Below are 20,469 nucleotides of genomic sequence, written 5' to 3' on the forward strand. Positions count from 1 at the left end.
ACTACGGATGGAGCTGTGACTAGGGATGGAGGTGTGACCAGGTTCTAGGGATGGAGGTGTGACTAGGTACTAGGGATGGAGGTGTGACTAGGGATGTAGGAGTGATCAGGCACTAGGGATGGAGGTGTGACTAGGGATGGAGGTGTGACCAGGCACTAGGGATGGAGGTGTGACTAAGGATGGAGATGTGACCAGGTACTAGGGATGGAGGTGTGACTAGGGATCGAGGTGTGACCAGGTACAAGGGATGGAGGTGTGACCAGGTACTAGGGGTGTAGGTGTGACCAGGTACTAGGGGTGGAGGTGTGACCAGGTACTAGGGATGGAGGTGTGACTAGGTACAATGATGGAGGTGTGACCAGGCACTAGGGATGGAGGTGTGACTAGGGATGGAGGTGTGACCAGGTACTAGGGATGGAGGTGTGACCAGGCACTAGGGATGGAGGTGTGACCAGGCACGAGGGATGGAGGTGTGACTAAGGATGCAGGTGTGACCAGGTACTAGGGATGGAGTTGTGACCAGGTACTAGGGATGGAGGTGTGACTAGGGATGGAGGTGTGACCAGGTACTAGGGATGGAGGTGTGACCAGGTACTAGTGGTGGAGGTGTGACCAGGTACGAGTGGTGGAGGTGTGACCAGACACTAGGGGTGGAGGTGTGACTAGGGATGGAGATGTGACCAGGTGCTAGGGATGGAGGTATGACTAGGTACTATGGATGGAGGTGTGACTAGGGATGGAGGTGTGACCAGGCACTAGGGATGGAGGTGTGACTAGGGATGGAGATGTGACCAGGTTCTAGGGATGGAGGTGTGACGAGGTACTATGGATGGAGGTGTGACTAGGGATGGAGGTGTGACCAGGCACTAGGGATGGAGGTGTGACTAGGGATGGAGATGTGACCAGGTACTAGGGATCAAGGTGTGACCAGGTACTATGGATGGAGGTGTGACTAGGGATGGAGGTGTGAATAGGTACTAGGGATGGAGGTGTGACTAGGTACTAGGGATTAAGGTTTGACTAGGGATGGAGGTGTGACCAGGTACTAGGGATGGAGGTGTGACCAGGTACTAGGGGTGGAGGTGTGACCAGGTACTAGGGATGGAGGTGTGACTAGGTACTAGGGATGGATGTGTGACTAGGGATGGAGGTGTGACCAGCTACTAGGGATGGAGGTGTGAATAGGGATGGAGATGTGACCAGGTACTAGGGATCAAGGTGTGACCAGGTACTAGGGATGGAGGTGTGACTAGGGATGGAGGTGTGACTAAGGATGGAGATATGACCAGGTACTAGGGATGGAGGTGTGACTAGGGATGGAGGTGTGACCAGGTACTAGGGATGGAGGTGTGACTAGGTACTAGGGATGGAGGTGTGACTAAGGATGGAGATGTGACCAGGTACTAGGGATGGAGGTGTGACTAGGGATGAAAGTGTGACCAGGTACAAGGGATGGAGGTGTGACCAGGTACTAGGGGTGGAGGTGTGACCAGGTACTAGGGGTGGAGGTGTGACCAGGTACTAGGGATGGAGGTGTGACTAGGTACAATGATGGAGGTGTGACTAGGGATGGAGATGTGACCAGGTACTAGGGATCAAGGTGTGACCAGGTACTAGAAATGGAGGTGTGACTAGGGATGTAGGTGTAACCAGGCACTAGGGATGGAGGTGTGACTAGGGATGGAGGTGTGACCAGGAACTAGGGATGGAGGTCAAATCAAATCAAATCAAATTTTATTTGAGGTGTGACCAGGCACGAGGGATGGAGGTGTGACTAGGGATGCAGATGTGACCAGGTACTAGGGATGGAGTTGTGACCAGGTACTAGGGATGGAGGTGTGACTAGGGATGGAGGTGTGACCAGGTACTAGGGATGGAGGTGTGACCAGGTACTAGTGGTGGAGGTGTGACCAGGTACTAGTGGTGGAGGTGTGACCAGGCACTAGGGGTGGAGGTGTGACTAGGGATGGAGGTGTGACCAGGCACTAGGGATGGAGGTGTGACTAGTGAAGGAGGTGTGACCAGGCACTAGGAGTGAAGGTGTGACTAGGGATGGAGATGTGACCAGGTTCTAGGGATGGAGGTGTGACTAGGTAGTATGGATGGAGGTGTGACTAGGGATGGAGGTGTGACCAGGCACTAGGGATGGAGGTGTGACTAGAGATGGAGGTGTGACCAGGTACTATTGATGGAGGTGTGACCAGGCACTAGGGATGGAGGTGTGACCAGGTACTATGGATGGAGGTGTGACCAGGCACTCGGGATGGAGTTGTGACCAGGTACTAGGGATGGAGGTGTGACCAGGTACTAGGGATGGAGGTGTGACTAGGGATGGAGGTGTGACCAGGTACTAGGGATGGAGGTGTGACCAGGTACTAGTGGTGGAGGTGTGACCAGGTACTAGGGATGGAGGTGTGACTAGGGATGGAGATGTGACCAGGTACTAGGGATGGAGGTGTGGCCAGGCACTAGGGATGGAGGTGTGACTAGGGATGGAGGTGTGACCAGGTACTAGGGATGGAGGTGTGACCAGGCACTAGGGATGGAGGTGTGACCAGGCACGAGGGATGGAGGTGTGACTAAGGATGCAGGTGTGACCAGGTACTAGGGATGGAGTTGTGACCAGGTACTAGGGATGGAGGTGTGACTAGGGATGGAGGTGTGACCAGGTACTAGGGATGGAGGTGTGACCAGGTACTAGTGGTGGAGGTGTGACCAGGTACTAGTGGTGGAGGTGTGACCAGGCACTAGGGGTGGAGGTGTGACTAGGGATGGAGATGTGACCAGGTGCTAGGGATGGAGGTATGACTAGGTACTATGGATGGAGGTGTGACTAGGGATGGAGGTGTGACCAGGCACTAGGGATGGAGGTGTGACTAGGGATGGAGATTTGACCAGGTTCTAGGGATGGAGGTGTGACCAGGTACTAGGGATGGAGGTGTGACTAGGGATGGAGGTGTGACCAGGCACTAGGAATGGAGGTGTGACTAGGGATGGAGATGTGACCAGGTACTAGGGATCAAGGTGTGACCAGGTACTATGGATGGAGGTGTGACTAGGGATGGAGGTGTGAATAGGTACTAGGGATGGAGGTGTGACTAGGTACTAGGGATTAAGGTTTGACTAGGGATGGAGGTGTGACCAGGTACTAGGGATGGAGGTGTGACCAGGAACTAGGGGTGGAGGTGTGACCAGGTACTAGGGATGGAGGTGTGACTAGGTACTATGGATGGATGTGTGACTAGGGATGGAGGTGTGACCAGCTACTAGGGATGGAGGTGTGAATAGGGATGGAGATGTGACCAGGTACTAGGGATCAAGGTGTGACCAGGTACTAGGGATGGAGGTGTGACTAGAGATGGAGGTGTGACTAAGGATGGAGATATGACCAGGTACTAGGGATGGAGGTGTGACTAGGGATGGAGGTGTGACCAGGTACTAGGGATGGAGGTGTGACTAGGTACTAGGGATGGAGGTGTGACTAAGGATGGAGATGTGACCAGGTACTAGGGATGGAGGTGTGACTAGGGATGAAGGTGTGACCAGGTACAAGGGATGGAGGTGTGACCAGGTACTAGGGGTGGAGGTGTGACCAGGTACTAGGGGTGGAGGTGTGACCAGGTACTAGGGATGGAGGTGTGACTAGGTACAATGATGGAGGTGTGACCAGGTACTAGGGATGGAGGTGTGACTAGGGATGGAGATGTGACCAGGTACTAGGGATCAAGGTGTGACCAGGTACTAGAAATGGAGGTGTGACTAGGGATGTAGGTGTAACCAGGCACTAGGGATGGAGGTGTGACTAGGGATGGAGGTGTGACCAGGTACTAGGGATGGAGGTGTGACTAGGGATGGAGGTGTGAATAGGTACTTGGGGTGGAGGTGTGACTAGGTACTAGGGATTAAGGTTTGACTAGGGATGGAGGTGTGACCAGGTACTAGGGATGGAGGTGTGACCAGGTACTAGGGGTGGAGGTGTGACCAGGTATTAGGGATGGAGGTGTGACTAGGTACTAGGGATGGATGTGTGACTAGGGATGGAGGTGTGACCAGCTACTAGGGATGGAGGTGAGAATAGGGATGGAGATGTGACCAGGTACTAGGGATCAAGGTGTGACCAGGTACTAGGGATGGAGGTGTGACTAGGGATGGAGGTGTGACCAGGTACTAGGGATGGAGGTGTGACTAGGTACTAGGGATGGTGGTGTGACTAGGGATGTAGGTGTGACCAGGCACTAGGGATGGAGGTGTGACTAGGGATGGAGATGTGACCAGGTTCTAGGGATGGAGGTGTGACGAGGTACTATGGATGGAGGTGTGACTAGGGATGGAGGTGTGACCAGGCACTAGGGATGGAGGTGTGACTAGGGATGGAGATGTGACCAGGTACTAGGGATCAAGGTGTGACCAGGTACTATGGATGGAGGTGTGACTATGGATGGAGGTGTGAATAGGTACTAGGGATGGAGGTGTGACTAGGTACTAGGGATTAAGGTTTGACTAGGGATGGAGGTGTGACCAGGTACTAGGGATGGAGGTGTGACCAGGTACTAGGGGTGGAGGTGTGACCAGGTACTAGGGATGGAGGTGTGACCAGCTACTAGGGATGGAGGTGTGAATAGGGATGGAGATGTGACCAGGTACTAGGGATCAAGGTGTGACCAGGTACTAGGGATGGAGGTGTGACTAGGGATGGAGGTGTGACCAGGTACTAGGGATGGAGGTGTGACTAGGTACTAGGGATGGAGGTGTGACTAGGGATGTAGGTGTGACCAGGCACTAGGGATGGAGGTGTGACTAGGGATGGAGGTGTGACCAGGCAGTAGGGATGGAGGTGTGACTAAGGATGGAGATGTGACCAGGTACTAGGGATGGAGGTGTGACTAGGGATGAAGGTGTGAACAGGTACAAGGGATGGAGGTGTGACCAGGTACTAGGAGTGGAGGTGTGACCAGGTACTAGGGGTGGAGGTGTGACCAGGTACTAGGGATGGAGGTGTGACCAGGTACTAGGGATGGAGGTGTGACTAGGGATGGAGATGTGACCAGGTACTAGGGATCAAGGTGTGACCAGGTACTAGAAATGGAGGTGTGACTAGGGATGTAGGTGTAACCAGGCACTAGGGATGGAGGTGTGACTAGGGATGGAGGTGTGACCAGGAACTAGGGATGGAGGTCAAATCAAATCAAATTTTATTTGAGGTGTGACCAGGCACGAGGGATGGAGGTGTGACTAGGGATGCAGGTGTGACCAGGTACTAGGGATGGAGTTGTGACCAGGTACTAGGGATGGAGGTGTGACTAGGGATGGAGGTGTGACCAGGTACTAGGGATGGAGGTGTGACCAGGTACTAGTGGTGGAGGTGTGACCAGGTACTAGTGGTGGAGGTGTGACCAGGCACTAGGGGTGGAGGTGTGACTAGGGATGGAGGTGTGACCAGGCACTAGGGATGGAGGTGTGACTAGTGAAGGAGGTGTGACCAGGTACTAGGGATGGAGGTGTGACTAGGGATGGAGATGTGACCAGGTACTAGGGATCAAGGTGTGACCAGGTACTAGAAATAGAGGTGTGACCAGGTACTAGGGATGGAGGTGTGACTAGGGATGGAGATGTGACCAGGTACTAGGGATGGAGTTGTGACCAGGTACTAGGGATAGAGGTGTGACTAGGGATGGAGGTGTGACCAGGTACTAGGGATGGAGGTGTGACCAGGTACTAGTGGTGGAGGTGTGACCAGGTACTAGTGGTGGAGGTGTGACCAGGCACTAGGGGTGGAGGTGTGACTAGGGATGGAGGTGTGACCAGGCACTAGGGATGGAGGTGTGACTAGTGAAGGAGGTGTGACCAGGTACTAGGGATGGAGGTGTGACTAGGGATGGAGATGTGACCAGGTACTAGGGATCAAGGTGTGACCAGGTACTAGAAATAGAGGTGTGACCAGGTACTAGGGATGGAGGTGTGACTAGGGATGGAGATGTGACCAGGTACTAGGGATGGAGTTGTGACCAGGTACTAGGGATAGAGGTGTGACTAGGGATGGAGGTGTGACCAGGTACTAGGGATGGAGGTGTGACCAGGTACTAGTGGTGGAGGTGTGACCAGGTACTAGGGATGGAGGTGTGACTAGGGATGGAGATGTGACCAGGTACTAGGGATGGAGGTTTGACTAGGGATGGAGGTGTGACTAGGTACTATGGATGTAGGTGTGACTAGGGATGTAGGTGTGGCCAGGCACTAGGGATCAAAGTGTGACCAGGTACTCGGGATGGAGGTGTGACTAGGGATGGAGGTGTGACTAGGTACTAGGGATGGAGGTGTGACTAGGTACTAGTGATGGAGGTGTGACTAAGGATGGAGGTGTGACCAAGTACTAGGGATGGAGGTGTGACTAGGTACTAGGGATCAAAGTGTGACCAGGTACTAGGGATGGAGGTGTGACCAGGTACTAGGGATGGAGGTGTGACCAGGTACTAGGAATGGAGGTGTGACCAGGTACTAGGGATGGAGGTGTGTCAGTTCTTGTTCGTACATATCAGTGTGTATGTGGAATGATTTTTTTTAATACATTATATATATATATTTTTTTAATTTAATACAAATGGCCGCTTTAGGATGTGGGAGAACGATGCCTGAATACAGTTGTCTATATAAGCACAAAACAATGTTTAATAAAAGGCAGTCAAAACAACAAATCAACAGTCTACAGACACTAGTTTTTATTTATTTTTTAGATCTGCCCCCCCCCCCCCCCCCCCCCACCCCCCCCCCCCCCCCCCCCCCACCCCCCACGCGACCTCCGTCCTCTCATCGCCTCCTTTTGAAAAAGGAAAAAGTTCTGGGAGTCGGCGAGGAGAGTGAACGTGGATGGAAAGTCCCTTTATTGAAATGAGACGGTCCTCCACATCGTCAGATACATTCAGTTAACAGAGACGGTCCTCCACCTCGTCAGATACATTCAGTTAACAGAGACGGTCCTCCACCTCGTCAGATACATTCAGTTAACAGAGACGGTCCTCCACATCATCAAGACACATTCAGTTAACAGAGACGGTCCTCCACATCATCAAGACACATTCAGTTAACAGAGACGGTCCTCCACATCAAGACACATTCAGTTAACAGAGACGGTCCTCCACATCATCAGACACATTCAGTTAACAGAGACGGTCCTCCACCTCGTCAGACACATTCAGTTAACAGAGACGGTCCTCCACATCATCAAGACACATTCAGTTAACAGCGACGGTCCTCCACATCATCAAGACACATTCAGTTAACAGAGACGGTCCTCCACATCATCAGATACATTCAGTTAACAGAGACGGTCCTCCACCTCGTCAGACACATTCAGTTAACAGAGACGGTCCTCCACCTCATCAGACACATTCAGTTAACAGAGACGGTCCTCCACCTCGTCAGATACATTCAGTTAACAGAGACGGTCCTCCACATCATCAGATACATTCAGTTAACAGAGACGGTCCTCCACCTCGTCAGACACATTCAGTTAACAGAGACGGTCCTCCACATCATCAGACACATTCAGTTAACAGAGACGGTCCTCCACATCGTCAGATACATTCAGTTAACAGAGACGGTCCTCCACCTCGTCAGATACATTCAGTTAACAGAGACGGTCCTCCACCTCGTCAGACACATTCAGTTAACAGAGACGGTCCTCCACATCATCAAGACACATTCAGTTAACAGAGACGGTCCTCCACATCATCAAGACACATTCAGTTAACAGCGACGGTCCTCCACCTCGTCAGACACATTCAGTTAACAGAGACGGTCCTCCACATCATCAGATACATTCAGTTAACAGAGACGGTCCTCCACCTCGTCAGACACATTCAGTTAACAGAGACGGTCCTCCACATCATCAGACACATTCAGTTAACAGAGACGGTCCTCCACCTCGTCAGATACATTCAGTTAACAGAGACGGTCCTCCACCTCGTCAGACACATTCAGTTAACAGAGACGGTCCTCCACATCATCAAGACACATTCAGTTAACAGAGACGGTCCTCCACATCATCAAGACACATTCAGTTAACAGCGACGGTCCTCCACCTCGTCAGACACATTCAGTTAACAGAGACGGTCCTCCACATCATCAGACACATTCAGTTAACAGAGACGGTCCTCCACCTCGTCAGACACATTCAGTTAACAGAGACGGTCCTCCACCTCATCAGACACATTCAGTTAACAGAGACGGTCCTCCACCTCGTCAGATACATTCAGTTAACAGAGACGGTCCTCCACATCATCAGATACATTCAGTTAACAGAGACGGTCCTCCACCTCGTCAGACACATTCAGTTAACAGAGACGGTCCTCAACATCATCAGACACATTCAGTTAACAGAGACGGTCCTCCACCTCGTCAGATACATTCAGTTAACAGAGACGGTCCTCCACCTCGTCAGACACATTCAGTTAACAGAGACGGTCCTCCACCTCGTCAGACACATTCAGTTAACAGAGACGGTCCTCCACATCATCAAGACACATTCAGTTAACAGAGACGGTCCTCCACATCATCAGACACATTCAGTTAACAGAGACGGTCCTCCACCTCGTCAGACACATTCAGTTAACAGAGACGGTCCTCCACATCATCAAGACACATTCAGTTAACTGAGACGGTCCTCCACATCATCAAGACACATTCAGTTAACAGAGACGGTCCTCCACATCATCAGATACATTCAGTTAACAGAGACGGTCCTCCACCTCGTCAGACACATTCAGTTAACAGAGACGGTCCTCCACCTCATCAGACACATTCAGTTAACAGAGACGGTCCTCCACCTCGTCAGATACATTCAGTTAACAGAGACGGTCCTCCACATCGTCAGACACATTCAGTTAACAGAGACGGTCCTCCACATCGTCAGATACATTCAGTTAACAGAGACGGTCCTCCACCTCGTCAGATACATTCAGTTAACAGAGACGGTCCTCCACATCGTCAGATACATTCAGTTAACAGAGACGGTCCTCCACATCATCAAGACACATTCAGTTAACAGAGACGGTCCTCCACATCATCAAGACACATTCAGTTAACAGAGACGGTCCTCCACATCATCAAGACACATTCAGTTAACAGAGACGGTCCTCCACATCATCAAGACACATTCAGTTAACAGAGACGGTCCTCCACATCATCAAGACACATTCAGTTAACAGGGGTGGATCCCATAATAGAGGTTTAAAAGTGATCACAACAAATAAAAGTACAAAGCACAAATACATTTGAAAGATAAAACAATAAGTAGCATTTTTATTTTATTTTTTTCAAACGTGTGCATGAATTCCACCTCTGGCAATACAACAGCTGATTCAAAGGGCGGGGGGGGGGGGGGGTATCAAAACTAATCCACAGTGGGATACACATGAGTTTCTTCGATGAAAGGAGGTTATCGAGGAGGGGAGGACCGTCATCCGTTTTCCTGCTAACGAATTGACAAACTCCTCGACCACTTATCAGTTTTCGGGTCACGGAGGAGTGAGGACGGAGGTCGGTCTTTTGCCCAAACGATACTCTCCCACTGTGGATGCAGTCGAGTAAACCGCCTACTACATAGTAGTTGAGGTAGTAGTGGTGGTAGCTGTAGCTGTAATTGTAGTTGTAGTAGTAGTAGTAGTAGTAGTAGTAGTAGTAGTACATAAGTGAGTAATACATTTGGAAATAACACTTTAGACGTCAACGTTTAGATTCAGCCGGGTGTGACGGCAGCTTTTAGCCCCGGCTTAGAGCCCGGCTTGATGAGGAGAGAGGGCAGAGGAGAGAGGAGAAAGGGAGAGAGGACAGAGGAGAAAGGACAGAGGAGAGAGAACAGGGGAGAGGAGAGAGGAGAAAGGGAGAGGAGAAAGGGGGAGAGGACAGAGGACAGACGAGGAAGGACAGAGGAGAGAGGGCAGAGGAGAGAGGAGAAAGGGAGAGAGGAGAAAGGGGGAGAGGAGAGAGGACAGACGAGAAAGGACAGAGGAGAGAGAACAGGGGAGAGGAGAGAGGAGGGAGGATAGAGGAGAGGAGAGGGGACAGAAGAGAGAGAACTGAGAAAAAAAGAGAGGACAGAGGAGAGAGAACAGGGGAGAGGACAGAGGAGGGAGGATAGAGGAGAGGGGACAGAAGAGAGAGAACTGAGAAAAAAGAGAGGACAGAGGAGAGAGAACAGGGGAGAGGACAGAGGAGGGAGGATAGAGGAGAGAGGACAGAAGAGAGAGAACTGAGAAAAAAAGAGAGGACAGAGGAGAGAGAACAGGGGAGAGGACAGAGGAGGGAGGATAGAGGAGAGGAGACAGAAGAGAGAGAACTGAGAAAAAAAGAGAGGACAGAGGAGAGAGAACAGGGGAGAGGACAGAGGAGGGAGGATAGAGGAGAGAGGACAGAAGAGAGAGAACTGAGAAAAAAAGAGAGGACAGAGGAGAGAGAACAGGGGAAAGGACAGAGGAGGGAGGATAGAGGAGAGGAGAGGGGACAGAAGAGAGAGAACTGAGAAAAAAAGAGAGGACAGAGGAGAGAGAACAGGGGAGAGGGGAGAGGACAGAGGAGGGAGGATAGAGGAGAGAGGACATGAGTGAGCCTCTGAGCAAAACAGAACAAGAGCAGAGAGAGCAGGGAGAGCGATTTTTGAATATTACTGACCCAGCGTTTAGAGAAGCAGGAAGCAAATCAAGATGATTTTTTTTTCTGTAAATCCTTTCACCCTCTAACATTCAGCAGATCAGATTAACAGAGAGGTTTAACAAAAAAAAACTTCTGAGCCGTGGGAGGGGTGAGTCGGGAAGGAAAGAAGGAAGGTGGGAGGAAGGGAGGAAGGGAGGGAGGGAGCAGTTTGTGATTCAGAGGCTTCAGGCAATTCATCACAGAAATGGAGTTTCTAATGCAGCATCTTGTGAATCCCTTTTGCCCTGTCAACGTTTTAATACATTACATTGAGAATGTAAATCATGTTTGAAATTTGGCACAAACTACACACATTCCACAACCCTCCACTCCACAATGCCCAACTACACAAACTACACACATTCCACAACCCTCCACTCCACAATGCCCAACTACACAAACTACACACATTCCACAACCCTCCACTCCACAATGCCCCACAACCCCTCACTCCACAACGCCCCACAACCCCTCACTCCACAACGCCCCACAACCCTCCACTCCACAATGCCCAACAACCCCCCCAACTCCACAACCCCCAACAACTCCCCCAACTCCACAACGCCCCACAACCCCCCCCCCCCAACTCCAAAACTCCCAACTCCACAACCCTCCACTCCACAATGCCCAACTACACAAACTACACACATTCCACAACCCTCCACTCCACAATGCCCAACTACACAAACTACACACATTCCACAACCCTCCACTCCACAATGCCCCACAACCCCTCACTCCACAACGCCCCACAACCCCTCACTCCACAACGCCCCACAACCCTCCACTCCACAATGCCCAACAACCCCCCCAACTCCACAACCCCCAACAACTCCCCCAACTCCACAACGCCCCACAACCCCCCCCCCAACTCCAAAACCCCCAACTCCACAACCCTCCACTCCACAACGCCCCACAACCCCCCCAACTCCAAAACCCCCAACTCCACAGCCCTCCACAACGCCCCACCCAACTGCACAAACCCCAACTCCACAAACACCCACTCCACAACCCCTCACTCCACAACGCCCCACAACCCCCCCAACTCCACAACCCCCAACTCCACCAACCCCCAACTCACAACCCCCAACTCCACAAACCCCCAACTCCACAACCCCCAACAACCCCCCCAACTCCACGACGCCCCACAACCCCCCCCAAACTCCAAAACCCCCAACTCCACAACTCTCCACTCCACAATGCCCCACAACCCTCCACCCCACTCCACAACCCCCAACAACCCCCCCAACTCCACAACGCCCCACAACCCCCCCAACTCCACAACGCCCCACAACCCCCCCCCCCAACTCCAAAACCCCCAACTCCACAACCCTCCACTCCACAACGCCCCACAACCCCCCCAACTCCAAAACCCCCAACTCCACAGCCCTCCACAACGCCCCACCCAACTGCACAAACCCCAACTCCACAAACACCCACTCCACAACCCCTCACTCCACAACGCCCCACAACCCCCCCAACTCCACAACCCCCAACTCCACCAACCCCCAACTCACAACCCCCAACTCCACAAACCCCCAACTCCACAACCCCCAACAACCCCCCCAACTCCACGACGCCCCACAACCCCCCCCAAACTCCAAAACCCCCAACTCCACAACTCTCCACTCCACAATGCCCCACAACCCTCCACCCCACTCCACAACCCCCAACAACCCCCCCAACTCCACAACGCCCCACAACCCCCCCAACTCCACAACGCCCCACAACCCCCCCAACTCCACAACCCTCCACCCCACTCCACAAACCCCAACTCCACAAACACCCACTCCACAACCCCTCACTCCACAACACCCCACAACCCCCCCAACTCCACAACCCCCAACTCAACAAAGCCCCAACTCCACAACCCCCAACTCCACCAACCCCCAACTCCACAACCCCCAACTCCACAAACCCTCCACCAACCCCCAACTCCACAACCCACCCACTCCACAACCCCCACTCCACAACCCTCCACTCCCACTCCACAACCCCCCAACCCACTCCACAACCCCCCACTCCACAACCTTCCACTCCACAACCCCCCACCCACCCAGTGCAGCAAACTCTCTCCAGAAGTTCAGTGAGGATCTCTGAATGATCCAATGTTGACCTAAATGACTAATGATGATAAATACAATCCACCTGTGTATAATCAAGTCTCTGTATGAATGCACCTGCACTGTGATAGTCTCAGAGGTCCGTTAAAAGCGCAGAGAGCATCATGAAGAACAAGGAACACACCAGGCAGGTCCGAGATACTGTTGTGAAGAAGTTTAAAGCCGGATTTGGATACAAAAATATTTCCCAAGCTTTAAACATCCCAAGGAGCACTGTGCAAGCGATAATATTGAAATGGAAGGAGTATCAGACCACTGCAAATCTACCAAGACCTGGCCGTCCCTCTAAACTTTCAGCTCATACAAGGAGAAGACTGATCAGAGATGCAGCCATGAGGCCCATGATCACTCTGGATGAACTGCAGAGATCTACAGCTGAGGTGGGAGACTCTGTCCATAGGACAACAATCAGTCGTATATTACACAAATCTGGCCTTTATGGAAGAGTGGCAAGAAGAAAGCCATTTCTTAAAGATATCCATAAAAAGTGTTGTTTAAAGTTTGCCACAAGCCACCTGGGAGACACACCAAACATGTGGAAGAAGGTGCTCTGGTCAGATGAAACCAAAATGTAACTTTTTGGCAACAATGCAAAACGTTATGTTTGGCGTAAAAGCAACACAGCTGAACACACCATCCCCACTGTCAAACATGGTGGTGGCAGCATCATGGTTTGGGCCTGCTTTTCTTCAGTAGGGACAGGGAAGATGGGAAGATGGATGGAGCCAAATACAGGACCATTCTGGAAGAAAATCTGATGGAGTCTGCAAAAGACCTGAGACTGGGACGGAGATTTGTCTTCCAACAAGACAATGATCCAAAACATAAAGCAAAATCTACAATGGAATGGTTCAAAAATAAACATATCCAGGTGTTAGAATGGCCAAGTCAAAGTCCAGACCTGAATCCAATCGAGAATCTGTGGAAAGAACTGAAAACTGCTGTTCACAACTGCTCTCCATCCAACCTCACTGAGCTCGAGCTGTTTTGCAAGGAGGAATGGGAAAAAATGTCAGTCTCTCGATGTGCAAAACTGATAGAGACATACCCCAAGCGACTTACAGCTGTAATCGCAGCAAAAGGTGGCGCTACAAAGTATTAACTTAAGGGGGCTGAATAATTTTGCACGCCCAATTTTTCAGTTTTTGATTTGTTAAAAAAGTTTGAAATATCCAATAAATGTCGTTCCACTTCATGATTGTGTCCCACTTGTTGTTGATTCTTCACAAAAAAATACAGTTTTATATCTTTATGTTTGAAGCCTGAAATGTGGCAAAAGGTCGCAAAGTTCAAGGGGGCTGAATACTTTCGCAAGGCACTGTATATACAGTAGCGATGGGGAGAATTCTATATACAGCAGAGTATGGTAATAGTATTAGTATTATTGCTAGGGAGTCAACGCTGGCGCTAGTCGGCTGTACCTGCGCCAAAACTCTGGTATTTCTCCTTCTCTAGCTTGAGCCAATATGTTTTCAGCACTTTTATTTCCATGACTGATCAAAACTAGTTTTCTCATTGGCCTTCTCTCATCTCTCGTCTCTCTGCAGCAGACATGGTGACCAATATGTCTGGAAGATTGAAGCACTATAAAATCACAGTATCAAATCACAATACGAATAGAATCATGAGAATTACAATGCATATCGTATCGGCACCTATGAATCTAGGAAATATTGGCAATTCTTTAGAATACAGAAAACACACATGTACACACGCACACACACACGCACGCACACAATGCCCTTCGTTTCTGGGGAGTAGATTTGTGGCAGAGAATGCTTCAGGGCCTGTAATTCTTTGCAACAGAAAAGGACATCTAAAACTCATTATGCCACTTAAAAACGTAGAATTTCTGGAGTGTTGTGGGACCTTCACATAAAAATATACCATTCTAAATGGGCTTGGTTCCTTTTCTCTTCTCTCCCACCTGCTCCTTTTCACCGCGTGACAGGACGACAGACGAAGGACAGTAATTGAGAGGGACACTGCACTGGAATCGACACACAGAGAGAGGGAATGACCCAATACAGCTGCTTGCCCTATGAACAACTATTACCAAATCATTGGCCAGTCCACATGATAGTGGAGAAGGAGTCCTTAGGGGTCTGACTGTTGAGGTGATAAGGTGAGCAGAGCCCCCCTCTCTCAGGGAGTCGTTCTGTAGAGCCAGACTTTATTTAATGCTTCAAGAGAATCGAATTTCTAACCAAAAAGTAATCTCAAGGTGAGTCATTCTGCTCCTCCTCCCTATGCATTCAGTTCCTCAGGACTTATGGTGATACCACACCTGCATGGGCTAGAGATGTCCCTGAATCACAATGTTGACATTCAAATCAGACATGTCTAACGACTCTTTGTCAAATGCAGAATCCACTAAATGAATGTGGATATAATGTATACAGGGAAAAGGAAAGGGGGATACTTAGTCAGTTGTACAACTGAATGCATTCTACTGAAATGTGTCTTCCGTATTCAACCCTACTAAGGTACACAGTATAATATAAGGTATGTATATTATATTAGCCATCTCTGTTCTAGAATATATACACTCTTCTCCTATCAGTCAATGGAGGCTCCTCCTCTGAAGAAGGGGAGGATCATCCTCCTCGGTCATTTTTCAGAAGAAAAAAAAAATAAAAATAGTTAAACGTCTAAAAAGTTATAGTTTTTAGATAAAACTATCCTAAATATACTCACACGTCACCAAATAATTGACTAAAACACACTGTTTTGCAATGAAAGGTCCTCCTCTGGGTACATTGACTTCGATAGAACACCTAGGAGGCTCGTGGTTCTCACCCCCTTTCCATAGACTTACACAGTAATGTACAGAGCCTTTGGAAAGTATTCAGAACCTTTTGACTTTTTCCACATTTTGTTACAGTCTTATTCTAAAAATGTATTAAATAATTGTTTTTTCCTCATCAATCTACACACAATACCCCATAATGACATCACAATACCCCATAATGACATCACAATACCCCCTAATGACATCACAATACCCCCTAATGACAAAGCCAAAACAGGTTTAGACATTTTTTGCAGATTTATTACAAATTAAAAACAGAAATAGCATATTTACATAAGAAGACCCTTTGCTATGAGACTCAAAATTGATCTCAGGTGCATCCTGTTTCCATTGATCATCCTTGAGACGTTTCCACAACTTAATTGGAGTCCTCCTGTGGTAAATTCAATTGATTTGGACAGTTTAATCTCAATCTCTTCATTCAAAGACTCAATCATAGATACTATTAATGACCGTTGTGGCTGCTTTGCGTGATGTTTTGTTGTCTCTACCTTCTTGCCCTTTGTGCTGCTACCATGTTGTGTTGCTACCATGTTGTGTTGCTACCATGTTGTGCTGCTGCCATGTTGTGTTGCTACCATGTTGAGCTGCTACCATGTTGTGCTGCTGCCATGTTGTGTTGCTACCATGTTGAGCTGCTACCATGTTGTGCTGCTGCCATGTTGTGTTGCTACCATGTTGTGCTGCTGCCATGTTGTGTTGCTACCATGTTGTGCTGCTACCGTGTTGTGCTGCTACCATGTTGTGCTGCTACCGTGTTGTGTTGCTACCATGTTGTGCTGCTGCCATGTTGTGTTGCTACCATGTTGTGCTGCTACCGTGTTGTGCTGCTACCATGTTGTGCTGCTGCCATGTTGTGTTGCTACCATGTTGTGCTGCTACCGTGTTGTGCTGCTGCCATGTTGTGTTGCTGCCATGTTGTGCTGCTACCATGTTGTGCTGCTACCATGTTGTGCTGCTGCCATGTTGTGCTGCTACCATGCTGTGTTGTCATGTGTTGCTCCCATGCTGTGTTGTCATGTGTTGCTCCCATGCTGTGTTGTCATGTGTTGCTCCCATGCTGTGTTGTCATGTGTTGCTCCCATGCTGTGTTGTCATGTGTTGCTCCCATGCTGTGTTGTCATGTGTTGCTCCCATGCTGTGTTGTCATGTGTTGCTCCCATGCTGTGTTGTCATGTGTTGCTGCTATGCTATGTTATTGTCTTAGGTCTCTCTTTATGAGGTGTTCTGTTGTCCCGCCGTCCCCACAGGAGGCCTTTTGCCTTTCAGTAGGCTGTCATTGTAAATAAGAATTTGTTCTTAACAAACTTGACTAGTAAAATAAAGGTTAAATAAAAATATATAATAAATACAATTTGTAAAGGCACACACATGTCTATGTACACAGTTGAAAGTGCATGTCAGAGCAAAAACCAAGCAATGAGGTCGAAGGAACTGTCCGTAGAGCTCTGAGACAGGATTGTGTCGAGGCACAGATCTGGGGAAGGGTACCAAAATATTTCTGCAGCATTGAAGGTCCCCAAGAACACAGTGGCCTCCATCATAATTAATACTATCAGGTTACTTTTCGGGGAAACACCCACTGTGGAAAGAAACTCATTTAACAGGCAAAGAAACATGACATCTCCTGGTTACTTTACTCCTCCGACATCTGAATCACACAAGGATTTAACCCAAGTCCACTTCACCTCCCTTTTCTTGGGCCTTGTCACAGGTAAACCTGGGGCCTTACATCCCAAATGGCACTCTATCCTCTATATCGTGCACTACTTTTAACTAGAATCCTATCGGCCAAAAGTAGCGCAGTATAAAGGGTACCATTTGGGACGCAATCCCACTATTGTAAAACCCAAAGCATCAGTAGTATCAGTGTTTTCCACGTGAACCCTGTAGATTGGTTGACATTTCTAAGAAATTCTTCCTAACCCCTTTCTGCGGGATTAAGCAGGTATTAAGTAGACGTGTAGGAACCAATTTTCTCCAGATCATGTTCTGCAGGGGACAGTTCCTGTGGTAAGCCCCATCCAGCCTGTGAGAATAAACAAATGAAGAGTCAAGTGCCGTGGCTCAAAATCCCTGCTGATACTCTGATTTAGAAAATACCACTCTAATCAGTTTAATAGCCCGATGTGGCCCGCTTACTGATACCGAGTCAGCGTGGTATAAAAACAGAGGTTATAAAAACGCAGAGGTTATACAACTCTCACAGTAAAGTCAGCGCTCAAAAGACAACAATTGAAACAACCTCCTGTGTCCCGCTTAGCAAAACATCTGGCCCCCGTGTCTGTTGTTTTTCATTAACGGCCCATTTACGTTATTACATTCTTCTTCGCTAAATCCTGGCTCTACTTTATCAATGGCCACACATGATATCTCTTACAAGGGGATCTGTGTAATGAGATACACTAGTGGATAAACCAAAAGCAGAGGATTAGCTGCTCGTTGTGTACCGCCATCTGTTGACCTTTGTACCTTATGTCAGTCTCAAACGGAATTGGAGCCAACAATAGCCTATCGCATTTACAGTACAGACAGCACATTTACCATCAACCCTGCATCCCAGCCATCACACAATTATTGTAGTTGTTTACGCAATCCAAAAATAGCCCATTATAAATTGCAATCCGGGTTAGGTGGGCATCATTTGAAAGCTTGCTCTATTTCCAACTTGATTAGCTAAGTTATAAAATACAATCTCACAGTGTTAGGTTTGTACAAGACAATTCAGAGAAACAAATGGTCATTTGAGTAGGGATGTTGCAGTGACCGTATTACCGCCACACTGGTGGTCACGAGTCATAAAGGCAGTCAAATTCCACGTGATCATTCAGTCACGGTAATTAGGCTTCTCCAAGCTCTGATGCTGCTGATGGTCATTAGTAGCCTACCAAACTTGCTAACTGCCTCTATTGTCCCTCTAATCATTCTGACATCAATAAAAATGTAATCGAAAATCGAATCAAACACTTCATGAGAGCCCATGAGCTCATGTTGCACATTTCAATAGGCTATGCATTTGCGTGAGAAAACAGAGTGATGGCCTCTATTAAAAAGAGGAGGACCAGCTTTCGATAGGCTAGACCTACTAGATTTATTTCTCAACTTACCTAATACTAAGCACGGTGCTTACATTTACAACAGGAGTATAGCCTACTTGGTTGGCATGAAAATGAACCACGGGGAAAAGCGCCCTCCATTCGCTATTTAAGTATTTTTTCCCGCTGTCCATGTCGCGATAGAGGTGCATGATAATGGTCCATACTTAAAAAAATATATATATATATAATATGTTTATTATTTTACAATAAAAAATATAATTAAAAAGACAGCAATACTAACAATGACATTCATTGTACTGTTGAATGGGATGGCCAATTTAGACGATAGTAAATCAAGAATAATCTGATGGGTGACAATATTAAATAGTATCACTTGTGAATGATGCCCAGCATAAGAAACAATGCCTTTTTTTGCAACTTTTTCAAATCATAGTCTCCCACCTCATGTAACCTAGCCAATAGGCCCATACTGTATGTTTTAATAAGGCTTGTGTAACAACTAAAGTGGCCAAAGCACATTAATCCGCTTTACAAGGGATGTAGAGCCTAACTGGCATACATAAGCAGCGCGTGAGTTTCAAGTTTGAGGGAAGATAATTTTCACCGTAAAAATTCACCTTCATAATAAAAGCATTACACTTTTGATAGTGGCGTTTTTCACTAATGGAACATTCACACATATAGCATTGCTGCGCTTATAATGTGAAATAGCCTAATAGTTTATCAACATTTTAAGCTATAAGTTCAGATCTGTTGCGTCAGCCACATTCCTTAAAAAAAAGCTTTTTTGATGCTAGTGGTTGTATTAACTTGGGATCTATCGCATCCCACAACTGTCCCAGACAGAATAGGTTGGCCTTTGTACTATGGGGGATAGTAGATTGACATAGGCTAGTGTTTTTCCTGTTCGTTAGGCCTACTACTCATCTTGTTGGCTGACGAAAAGCAAATGTGGACCGTTCTTCCAATATCTTCATTATGCACCTAGGAATTGGATAAGGACACAAGCGGTTGCGTCTCCGATGTGTCTGTCTTCACTTGTAGCCTGCGAGAAAGAGCCAATGATGTGATGGAGCGTGCAGCACTCAGGTAGAAGGGCACAATGGCTGCAAAAGGCACGTATTTTAGGGTGCATTACGGCCACACAAAGGGGATGCTGCAGTGAAATTGTAGGCATCATCAAGTGCTTGTCTCATTGTGAATGAGAGACTGATGAAGTGTGTTAAGCTTGTGCACAAATAAACAAAGCAGAGCTCATGCCTTTCAAGATACTTTTTTTTCAAATCATCATTGGAGTCTCATCATGCAGGCTTACAACGTATTAAAAATCAAAACATATAGCCCAACATTTGTAGAACAACTAAAGTTACATTAATAACTCTAAATTAAGCATATAGGAATACTTATTTGTTAACCTCTCATATATCATATATCATATCTATATATATTTATATTTGAGATTATATTTGCGACTGCAAAACTGTCATCAAGGCAACGGGTGGCTACTTTGAAGAATCTCAAATATAAAATATATTTTGATTTGTTTTAACACTTTTTTGGTTACTACATGATTCCATTTGTGTCATTTCATAGTTTTGATGTCTTGACTATTATTCTACGATGTAGAAAATAGTAAAAAATTATAATTATAATAAAGAAAAATCCTGGAATGAGCAGGTGTGTTCAAACTTTTTGACTGGCAGCGTGTGTGTGTGTACGAGTGTAGAGGGCTACAGTAAAAATTCATATTACTACAGTCAGTGCAAATGCTTAAACATATACAATCGGT

The 20,469-nt window shown here is 48.0% G+C and overlaps 1 protein-coding gene across 1 annotated transcript; it reads left to right on the forward strand.

Moving 5' to 3' along the window:
- The first annotated feature begins 11,405 nt into the window (after positions 1-11,405).
- LOC118964737 (proline-rich extensin-like protein EPR1) lies at positions 11,406-19,773 on the forward strand. The gene is made up of 2 exons (XM_036979086.1): positions 11,406-12,745; positions 19,725-19,773. Exons 1-2 carry the CDS (start codon positions 11,406-11,408, stop codon positions 19,771-19,773), a joined length of 1,389 nt encoding a protein of 462 aa, XP_036834981.1.
- The last annotated feature ends 696 nt before the right edge of the window (positions 19,774-20,469 follow it).

Source organism: Oncorhynchus mykiss, chromosome 5 (assembly GCF_013265735.2).
Source record: "Oncorhynchus mykiss isolate Arlee chromosome 5, USDA_OmykA_1.1, whole genome shotgun sequence".
NCBI lineage: Eukaryota > Metazoa > Chordata > Actinopteri > Salmoniformes > Salmonidae > Oncorhynchus > Oncorhynchus mykiss.

Bases quoted from the DNA above. Each gene is read 5' to 3' on its own strand.
- LOC118964737 (XM_036979086.1), top strand. From the start codon at position 11,406: ATGCCCCACAACCCCTCACTCCACAACGCCCCACAACCCCTCACTCCA. The intron at 12,746-19,724 runs GTGCAGCAAACT...CTTCACTTGTAG, and splicing joins CACAACCCCCCACCCACCCA to CCTGCGAGAAAGAGCCAATG.